Source organism: Stegostoma tigrinum, chromosome 1 (genome assembly GCF_030684315.1).
Source record: "Stegostoma tigrinum isolate sSteTig4 chromosome 1, sSteTig4.hap1, whole genome shotgun sequence".
In the NCBI taxonomy this organism is placed as follows: domain Eukaryota; kingdom Metazoa; phylum Chordata; class Chondrichthyes; order Orectolobiformes; family Stegostomatidae; genus Stegostoma; species Stegostoma tigrinum.
The window spans coordinates 12305617-12315910 of record NC_081354.1 but is presented as its reverse complement, the minus strand read 5'-3'; the positions used below and the strand labels follow the sequence as shown (position 1 = coordinate 12315910).

The 10294-nt window shown below is 42.1% G+C and overlaps 1 protein-coding gene across 4 annotated transcripts; it reads left to right on the top strand.

Annotated features, from left to right (window-relative positions):
- The first annotated feature begins 1382 nt into the window (after positions 1–1382).
- LOC125458074 (S-phase kinase-associated protein 1-like) lies at positions 1383–9912 on the top strand. 4 transcript variants are annotated; one of them, XM_048543134.1, is made up of 6 exons: positions 1383–1509; positions 3064–3163; positions 4485–4558; positions 5339–5482; positions 8125–8265; positions 9191–9912. In XM_048543134.1, exons 2-6 carry the CDS (start codon positions 3067–3069, stop codon positions 9224–9226), a joined length of 492 nt encoding a protein of 163 aa, XP_048399091.1. In that variant the 5' UTR covers positions 1383–1509; positions 3064–3066; the 3' UTR covers positions 9227–9912. The 4 variants fall into 4 exon arrangements, with proteins under 4 accessions (XP_048399091.1, XP_048399004.1, XP_048398941.1 ...); XM_048543047.1 differs by having other exon boundaries at positions 1509–1624; XM_048542984.2 differs by lacking the exon at positions 1383–1509 and adding an exon at positions 1532–1656.
- Positions 9913–10294: the final 382 nt, after the last annotated feature.

The following is a 10294-nucleotide window of genomic DNA, read 5'->3' as shown; positions in this document are numbered from 1 at the left end:
TCATGCAATAGGACCTCCAGCAGGAGGTGGCAATGGTGAGGGAAGGCAGTGGTCAAACAGACTCTTGCTGAGAAAGGAAGTATCTTAAATGGAGAGAGGGCTGATTGGGAGAGTAAATAGACAAAAGGCATTCCTCAGCTCATTGTGACCCACATGTTCATTCCATCTATACTGAATAGATCCTCGTTTATCCTTAATGCCCCTTCCTATTTGCAATATTCTGATGTTAATAATAAAACAAAATGCCTGCTTCATGATCTTTGGGCTGTCCATATATTTAAATCACATGTTACATTAAGTTTGAGAGTGAATTTTTTAAAAATATCTTCACTTTTTTTTCCCCCTTGAAGGATAGTGTGCAGCACCAAAAGATTCACAGACTGATTTTAATGACCTGATCAGTCTTGAACATTGTGGTCACCTTCACATGGTGGATTGGGAATTGAACCTGGAGGTGTCTAGCGGAGAGATTGGAGTGGTGTCAGCTGGACCACAGGAGCCTCAGTGTTGAAGAATCAAAGTCTATATTAATAACAAGGTGTTTATTTTCATTGCTGCTTTCATTTAGAATAAAATATTTTAACCTCTGAACTATTTTTAAACTGTTCCCTATAAAGATGGTGTCCATAATATATAATCAGGTTATCCCATTCAAAGTACTAATTAATGTCAGCATGGCAGTATGAAACAACTAAATGAGACAGTGCTGTTCTGAACTCTGTACAACCTTTCCTGTGAACAGTTATTTCAACCTGTTCAACATCAGTGCTCCCTATCTTTCCTGATTATCAGAATAAAATAATTTTTATTTGGTCGATTCAGATAACAAATAGATGCTTTGGTATCAGGGGTTGTTTGAATCACTTGTATCTGAGTGATACAATCATTGAATCAGGTCCTACTTCAGAAACTACATTGGCCGACACCCCTGTGTAGTGGCAGTGTTAAGGCAGTGCTTTCGGGTGAGATTTATTAAAAGGAGGCCCTGAGGTGGGTAATAAAAAATCGTTTAACAGAACTTCAGAAAACTGTGGATTCTCCCTGATTTCTCAGCCACCACTTATCCCTCAATTAGCATCAGAAATTCACATGATCGATTGTTTAGATTGGACATGATGGGAACTGCAGATGCTGGAGAATCCGAGATAACAAAGTGCGGAGCTGGATGAACACAGCAGGACAAGCAGCATCTTAGGAGCACAAAAAAGCTGACATACAGTAGTAGCCGGGGAGAGGGAACGTCTCTCTGATATAGACGCAAATAAAACACAGTGCTGAAAATGATCAGCAGGCATATCAGTGTCTGTGGAGAAAGAAACAATTTGTATCATACTTATTTCCCTTTAAATTGCGGGGGAAGGGAAGAATCAGAACACTGGGGAGGTGCATCACGGGAGTTGTAGTCCCGGGGTGCATGCGTGAACTACAATACCCGGCGCGCACATCGACTGGTGACCGTGACGGGACGGTCGTGTCAACGCGAAGCTTTGGCGTTCCAGCGGTCCGTCGGTGAGTCAGCTTCCCGTCGCGAAAAGACACGGCTGTCGGAGTGTCAACTGTCCTCTGAAAACAAAAGGGAAGCAGTCAGCAATGGCGCTTTCTATCTGTCTGTATGTTAAAAAAGGTCAGCGTGCTCCTTCGAGATGCACCCTCACCGTGTGAGTCGTCTGCGGCGGTCGCCTGATCTTAACGTCGGTGCATCTGGCCCGATGAGAATCGCGCTTATTTAAAAGAAATACGCTTGCAATGGAGTCGGACGCGTACTTGCTGGCAGTAAATCGTCGTAATATTTCCTCTCGCTGAGTGAAACGGAGGTTTGGGGGGTGAGGGGTCCTCGACATTGCGCTGCAGGGCCTGTGACGTCAGCGCGGTGTCGCTGGGCAGGTATAAGTAGTGGCGGGCAGCGGGTCACTGAGAGTCGGAGCGGTGGAAGCAACAGGAGGAAGTGGGCGAACTCGCGCGCTGCAGGTACGGCTGCGGTTGTCCAGGGCGCGCTGCAAACTGCGTCTCCATCGGGCGGGCGCTGTAGTAACGTCACAATTGCGGGGTGGTGTGCTGTCGCTATGGTAATGGTGACCGTGGAGACGGCCGGCACCGGGTTCTATCCGTTGTCGTCTGGGCTGTGTCGCACCTGTTGGAAAGGTGCAGTCCTACTCCCCAACTGTCTGCCAACCTGACCGCCCTGGTACCTCGTTCAGTCCCACAACATTAGCAGGTCCTAAAGTGCTACAAGGTTTTGCCTCCCCTATCCTTTCACCTCATCCCTTCCTCTAGCTCCACCGCCCTCTTTATCCAGGATCACTCATCCTCTGCCTCAAAAATATTCAAAGGCTACCTACCATTTTTCTCAGGAAGGGGTTTCTTAAAAAAAACTGGCCACTCTTTCTGTGAGAAAAATAATATCTTTCTTATTTCTACTGTATTTTCAATTAGTGTACCCCTTCCCATTAAATCAAGTTCTGGAGTCTACTGCAGAGGGATCAGCCTCTCCCCATCCTCCTTGTGAAGACTGATCAGGATCTGATGGTTTAGGCTCAGCGCTGTATTCTGCCTGTTAGTGCCTGCTGATGGATATTATTTTGGTATCGGAATCCCGTTGTGCCCTCATGAATTGCATTCCCAAGACTCTGACCCCAACTGGAAGCGGTTCTACATATTTCTTAAAAATGGATGAAGAGCCTTCATCCTGATTTTTTTTATATAGTTGTCTCACTTTTTTGTTATATCTGAATGTCTTGGTGACTATTTTAATGAGAGAGTTATGAGGAGATTAAGGACATGAGGACAAAATAGTGATGAGGTATAGTTACTGAGGTCAATGCTATAATGACTAAAGAGTCAATAGTAACAGAGCTGGGATTGCAGTAAAGCATAGATAGGTGACAATACTCCTAGATGTTTGGATAGGGAATTTTGAAGCTGTGAGAAGATGAGGATGATTTTGCAAGAAGATTTCAACCGTCTGGGAGTTTGAGGGATGGGTAGGATTCAAGCGAAAAACATGATTTCTGTAATATTGCAGAATATGTTGCCGCTTAACATGATTTTCCTCCTCATTTCTAGAAAATGCCTGCTATTAAGCTACAAAGCTCAGATGGAGAGATCTTCGAAGTTGATGTGGAAATAGCAAAGCAGTCGATCACAATCAAAACAATGTTGGAAGGTATAGCCAGTGAAGGGCTCAGACAACAATAATAGCTTTTTTTTCCACACTGTTCTGTTTCCCACCAGGTTAATTCATTGCTGACCTTGTGCTATTTGGGTGAAAATCTCAGTTAGATGTTCAGATAGCTGTGCTGACTCAGTGAGTCACTGACCCAAGGGAAGGATTGATTCTTCACATTCATTTAGATTTGATGACAATGTTTTTAATTGTAATTTATGCCCATTCTATCATTTTTGGGAAGATTGGAGACTGAATCATCCCTCATACCAATGTTGGAGGTGTAAAATTAGCTTGAGCGGATTCCAGTCTCTTAGTATTTTCTCTTCAGAGACTTTGAGCCTGATCAGCAGTTGCTGCTGCCTCAATTGCTAGTTGTATGCCCTGCTAACTTGGATTGTCCATTCTCCCCATCCCTCAAAGGCTTCATCAACAAAGCTGATGTCAGTGTTTCTTCTTGTTTAGCTGTGATGTTTTTGTCCTGCCTCAACCAATGTAACAGAAAAGACTAAATGTGAGGTTTTCTTTTTGGCAGTTTAATCTACGTAAACATAGTATAGTTTTCATAGCAATGAGTTTTAAATATTTAAATCTAAAGGCAAAAGGACTACCATGGTCAGGTTTCTGATATACGTTTTTATTTCCTTTTTTTTGTTAGATACTTGCTTTTCTTTTATGTTCTGCTGTGATCAGGCAGTGCTCCCTGCTGCTGACAGTGTTGAATGCAGCAAGGTATTAGCTAGCTGCAGTACCATTGCAGGAAGCTGTTGATAGATATGGCAGAGATCCAGTGCTAATAATGTGACAGTGCAGTAAATAAGCTGAAAACAACCTGACTAATTCTGCGGTGAGCTTCTAGAGTTATAGGCAAAAGTCAGGTTATAAACGCTGACATGATGTCCTTTAAGCAGCAACAGTATTGCATTTGTTCCCACAAACTGTTGATCCCTCTGGAAATGTTTGGAAGGATACATTTAAAATCTTTGGCATGCTTACAGTGCCAGGATTAATGTTGTTTGAAGGGTGGGGCTCTGCTGTAGTTGGACAGGAATGTCTGCTTTTGCTGGTTACGTATTATTCCTCTGCCTATGTAACTTGCATGTAAGTTATCTGTTACCTTGGCGGAACTTGAAAGCAGCTGTTTGGACAAGAAGGCAGGGAATTGTTAATTATGTCCAAGTCCAAGCCTGGAGAAAGCATCGTTGTGATCAGTTGCTGTGAAATGTAATGAAATTTGACATTGGGGTCACAAAGTGCTTGTTTTATCTGCAGCATGTGTAATACATGTCATGAGTTTGTCATTTCCTTTGTAAAAATACAGATCTAGGTATGGATGATGAAGGTGATGATGATCCAGTGCCACTCCCAAATGTGAATGCTGCTATTCTGAAAAAGGTAAGGTGGTAATGAAAACACATTTCTTGAGAAACTGAGCAGGTCTTACAATATCTGTGCGACCAGAGTTAACGTGTCGAGTCTGATGCGACTCTGTGGTTCTGAAGTTGCTGAGTTTCTCCAGCACTTTGTGCATGCTGAAAATTTGTAACAAAAAGTGTTTTGCTTTTTATTTGAAAGTGAAGTGGCATTTTTCGTCGCCCTCTTTCATCCATTTCACTTTTTCATCCCTGTGAATATCAATTGGATATGTGTAAGCTTTGGCTGAGTTGGGAGCACGCCAACCTCTGAATCAGGTTTATGGGTTCAAGTCCCATTTCAAAGACTTGACTGTGTAATTTAGGTGGATACCTTTGTATGCAGCTTTGAGGGAGACTGTTTTAGCATGATCATTAAAATGACCATCTGCCTGTTTCCAGAAATAAAATCCTTTTACTTTTCCAAGAGCAGGAGTCAAGGTTTCGACTAGGTGGTCTGATCATTCTCCTTTTTTTTTAAAGAGTTTGCTTGCCTATATTGGCGGTTGTACTTATTGCTTTATAAGTGATTATATTTAAGTATGAGTTTACTGTGCTACAGTATACTCTATAGCACTACCTAGTCTCTCTTACCACCTGCCTTTAGTGGGATTGGATTTGAACACTGTCCACTCTAGTATAAACTAGATCCAGCCTTGATTGTACAGTGGCTGATTTCCACTTTGCAAATTTTGTTAATAGTGAAGGTAAATTTCCACCTACCTGACACATGACCAGCTTGAAGACTATGTTTGTGCACTAGGTGATCCAGTGGTGTACACATCATCGAGATGACCCTCCCCCACCAGAGGATGATGAAAACAAAGAAAAACGAACTGATGACATACCAGTGTGGGATCAGGAGTTTCTGAAAGTCGACCAGGGCACACTCTTTGAACTAATACTGGTCAGTCCTTGTTGGGAAGTTTTGAGCTTTTTGTAAATTTAACATCAAAGCTTCACTCTCTCCAACAGTGTAAAGATTGCATTTGCTAGATGGTGTTTAAGTGACTGAGTTTCTTTCAATGTGCCTTGTGTATGAAGCTCTTTAATAACCTGAGATGTGATTTGCAAGGCTTTACAAATGTAAGTGTTTTTTTTAGTTTTGGCGAAATTGGAAGTCTATAACTTGCTATCAAACAGTATTAAGGTGTGGAGCTGTATGAACACAGCAGGCCAAGCAGCATCAGAGGAGCAGGAAGGCTGACGTTTTGGGCCTAGACCCTTCAGCCTTCCTGCTCCTCCTGATGCAGCTTGGCCTGCTGTGTTCATCCAGCTCCACACCTTGTTATCTCAGATTCTCCAGCATCTGCAGTTCCTACTATCTCTATCAAACAGTATTATTTGACGTGCATTTATTGGGGAGATGAGAAAATCATATAGTATAGAAACAGGCTTTTCAGTGTCTCCTGCTCCAGGGAAAACAAACCCACACTGTCTAGTCTCTGCTCATAACTGAGATTTTCCACTTGCAGGGAACATCTCCTCTGCGCCCTCTCCAAAGCAATCACATTTTTCAGATTTGAGTTCTGCTTGCCAACTTGGTATTTCATCTATGGCCTAATTAAAGCTCAGTGAAATTACAATACAACTTTGCCGTTCCTACGTTCAATACACCAGTTAATGAAGGCAAGCATTCCCTCTGTTGCCTTCACCATCCAGCCTACCTCTGCTGACACTTTCAAGGATCCATTAACTTGTATGCCATGAGCCCATTGTTCCTGCATTCTCCCCAGGGACCTATCCTTCACTTTTAAATCCTTCCCTTACAAACGCTTACAAAGTGCATCGCCTCACACCTTTCAGGATTAAATTCCATTTGCCATTGCTCTGCCCAATTCACCACCTGATCAATAAAAGACCTCATTCTCTTTGCTGCTGGTCACAGAATTCCATTCACAACAGTTGCCAGCATCTCCCTTTGTCTCCTATTTGGCAACCCAATTTTTGGATCCAGTTTATTAATTTGCCTTGGATCCCGTGGGCTGTTACCTCTTGGACCAGACTTTCATGTCAAAGGGCTCACTGAATGCTTTGTAAAGCACATCAACTGCACCCCTCAGCCCATTGACCCAACTGATCAAGATCTCTTTGTCATTATAAAATAACCTTCTTCGCTGTCCACTAAACCACCAATTATGTTGTCATCAGCAAGCTGCAGACTGCAATATCTTTAGTTTTTTTTTTGAAAATGTAACTCAAATTAATCTCAGTCTCTCAAACAAATCATTGTTATCTCTGATCAACACATAAGTGAGGGAAGAAAATGAAGCACCTGCTGGTGAGGTGAGATGGAGGAAGCAGCATAGTTCTGTAGACCTGACTAGCTTGTTGCTGTTCTGCAAAATTTAAGAATCCCCTCAAGTAACCAAACCTGCACTACTTTTAAAATATTTCTTGAACCACTTAAATTGTTGGACCACAAATTTGGTTTAGAACAATAACCTTGTCTTCAACATTGAAGTTAGGCCCAGCACCTTGGCCAGTGGCTTACTGTCTTTGATACTGCAGCTTTTTTGTAACTACAGCTTTGTGCTGAGGTGACGACAAAATAGGTTTGCTGAGAACTACATGTGAAGTAAATGGGGGGTGGGGGGGCGGGGGGGGAGGTGCTACACTTAGACTGGATTTTGTTTAGTGATAATGGGAACTGCAGATGCTGGAGAATCCAGGATAATAAAATGTGAGGCTGGATGAACACAGCAGGCCCAGCAGCACCTCAGGAGCACAAAAGCTGATGTTTCGGGCCTAGACCCTTCATCAGCGAGGGGGCTGGGGTGACGGTTCTGGAATAAATAGGGAGAGAGGGGGTGGCGGACCGAAGATGGAGAGAAAAGAAGATAGGTGGAGAGGAGCGTATAGGTGGGGAGGTAGGGAGGGGATAGGTCAGTCCAGGGAAGACGGACAGGTCAAGGAGGTGGGATGAGGTTAGTAGGTAGGAGATGGAGGTGCGGCTTGGGGTGGGAGGAAGGGATGGGTGAGAGGAAGAACAGGTTAGGGAGGCAGAGACAGGTTGGACTGGTTTTGGGATGCAGTGGGTGGAGGGGAAGAGCTGGGCTGCTTGTGTGGTGCAGTTGGGGGAGGGGACGAACTGGGCTGGTTTTGAGATGCGTTGGGGGAAGGGGAGATTCTGAAGCTGGTGAAGTCCGCATTGATACCATTGGGCTGCAGGGTTCCCAAGTGGAATATGAGTTGCTGTTCCTGCAACCTTCGGGTGGCATCATTGTGGCACTGCAGGAGGCCCATGATGGACATGCCATCGAAGGAGTGGGAGGGGGAGTGGAAATGGTTTGTGACTGGGAGGTGCAGTTGTTTATCGCGAACCGAGCGGAGGTGTTCTGCAAAGCGGTCCCCAAGCCTCCGCTTGGTTTCCCCAATGGATTTTTGTTTAGTTGTTTTTTTTTTAAATTTAATGCTATATTAAGTCCACTTGAGAAATGCATGTGGCTATGGAAATAAAATTTCCATAGGAAATAAAAGGAATAAAATTTTAATGGCAAAGATTCTAATTGTTTAAATGAGCTTTCTCGTTTGTTTAATAAACAACAGGCTGCAAACTACCTTGATATCAAGGGTCTTCTTGATGTAACTTGCAAAACAGTGGCAAACATGATTAAAGGAAAAACTCCTGAAGAAATTCGCAAAACATTCAACATTAAGAATGATTTCACTGAAGAAGAGGAGGCACAGGTACACCTGGGAATATTTTGTAAAATGATTTGAAGCCCCAGATGATTCCTCTTCTCATATTGTAACTGGTGGTATCTCTGGAGGGAGGGGGAAAGGAAGAGGCAACATCTGACTAATACTGTGGTTTAAAGTTCTCCATCATCTTAAACTGGCATATAAAGGATTTTCATTTGGTGCCTCAGCCCTTTCAGCTATCGGGCCTGTTTCCAAGGTATAAAACGTGTTTTGTTTGACAAATGCTAAGCCGCTTGGTGTCTGGGCAGAGGGCAATTTCCCACCTGTGCAGTGTTGGAGGTGGTTTTAGGAGATTGAAACTTGATGTTATGAGAGCAGCATAACAAAAGCTCAGCTTAACAGGTAGCCTGTGCTGAGATAACAAGGTGTAAAGCTGGATGAACACAGCAGGTCAAGCAGGAAAACTGATGTTTCGGGCCTGTGCTGCACATTTGACCCCCACCCTGACTAGTACAATAGCTTTTTTGTTTTCACTGTTTGTTTGGAATTCTGTGACTTAATGACTCTGTATTTTCAGTGCATTACATGTATTGCTTTTGTTAATATTAAATATGTTGTGATTGTCCTCATCACAACTCTGCTTTTTACAATTTTTTCACCAAGTTTAATTTGCTACTTACATTAAGGTGGGTAAGGAGATTCTAAAGATGGTTAGATTATCTTTTTTTTCCCTGTTTTGTGTACCTGAAACAACATTGTCCCCATGGAAACAGCACAGATGAGCTAAGTGCATTGCGCACTTAACCAGCCTGACCCTTTTTAAAAAAAATTCATGAGTTGGTTTCTGAATATTGCTTTCGAGCTGCAAAATTGAGATGAAGGTGAAAAAGACAGGTCTTAAGAGGGGGGAGCAGAAAAAAGAAGCACTTTTTTTCTCTTTAAAGTACGCTAATTGTATTTTCTTTCACAGGTACGAAAGGAGAATCAGTGGTGTGAAGAGAAGTGATCCAATGAGGAAATGTGCAGTTCAATGGAAGATCTTTTGCCTGCACAATTTATTAATCACTATTAGCTTGTGATACTTTAAAATATAGTGTCAAGATAACCGTGCATAAACATTTGTAATAGTGTTAGTTTTGAGCTTAATGCTTGGTTCATGAAACCAGTTTTTTTTTGTTTGTTTTTTTTTTCAAGCAGTGTTTCCAGCATATTTATTACTTCATCATGTGAGTTTTCCCTTGTTGCTGTTTGGAATTAAAGTTGTGTAAAGAACTCCACTGGCAGTATGATAGCAATTAGAATTCAAAACTTTTTTTTGTTTCTTAACTTGTAATTAGATTTTACTTTTTATTTTGTATGGTCTATTCAGGTTTTCAAAAGACCCTCTTATTGTCTAAAGTGGGCCCCATTCCTTTTTTTTAAATTTGAGGGAATACATTGTATCATAGCTACTAGCTAATTCAGGTTTTTCTTTTAAACCAGCTAAATATCATGGCTCTTAGGGTATTTTTGCACTGCATTAAGCTTGAGTGGACTGTCCAGTGATCTTTCGGGATACATTCCTGCTCTATCAAACACAAAATTGTTTTTGAAAACTTTAACTTAATATTCACTGCATGGATTGAAATGCCCTGTGAGTGGTTAAGACTGAGCGGAGGTACTGGTTTAAATAAATGACCTATGCTGAAAGCATTTTTGGGTGCTGTGTTCCATTTGAGAGGGAGGTTGGTGAATCATGAATATTGTTAGTTGCTGAAGGTGGAAAAGAGCCTGAATCTACATGGACTTCAATTTTGAGGTTTTGTATTCAATGTGCTGAATAATTAGATCTGAGCTGTTCTTGTTATATTTTATATAGAAATGACAACCTTTTAAATGGTCTCTCCTGTTTTAATCAATGTCAGATGGCACTGTAAACTAACAGCAATTGGAGTATAAAGATTTCTGCTGGGTGGATAGCTTATTGGACTAGAGGCTATTGGTGTTCCACATGGATAGGTCCTAGGTCCACTTTTGTTTGTGATTTATATTATGACTTGGACAAGAATATAGGAGGCATGGTTAGTAAGCTTGC

Coding starts and splice junctions, on each gene's coding strand:
- LOC125458074 (XM_048542984.2), top strand. CDS start 1,591: ATGGCGCTTTCTATCTGTCTGTATGTTAAAAAAGGTCAGCGTGCTCCT. Junction 3,164..4,484: donor AATCAAAACAATGTTGGAAG/GTATAGCCAGTG, acceptor GTAAAAATACAG/ATCTAGGTATGGATGATGAA. Junction 4,559..5,338: donor ATGCTGCTATTCTGAAAAAG/GTAAGGTGGTAA, acceptor TTTGTGCACTAG/GTGATCCAGTGGTGTACACA.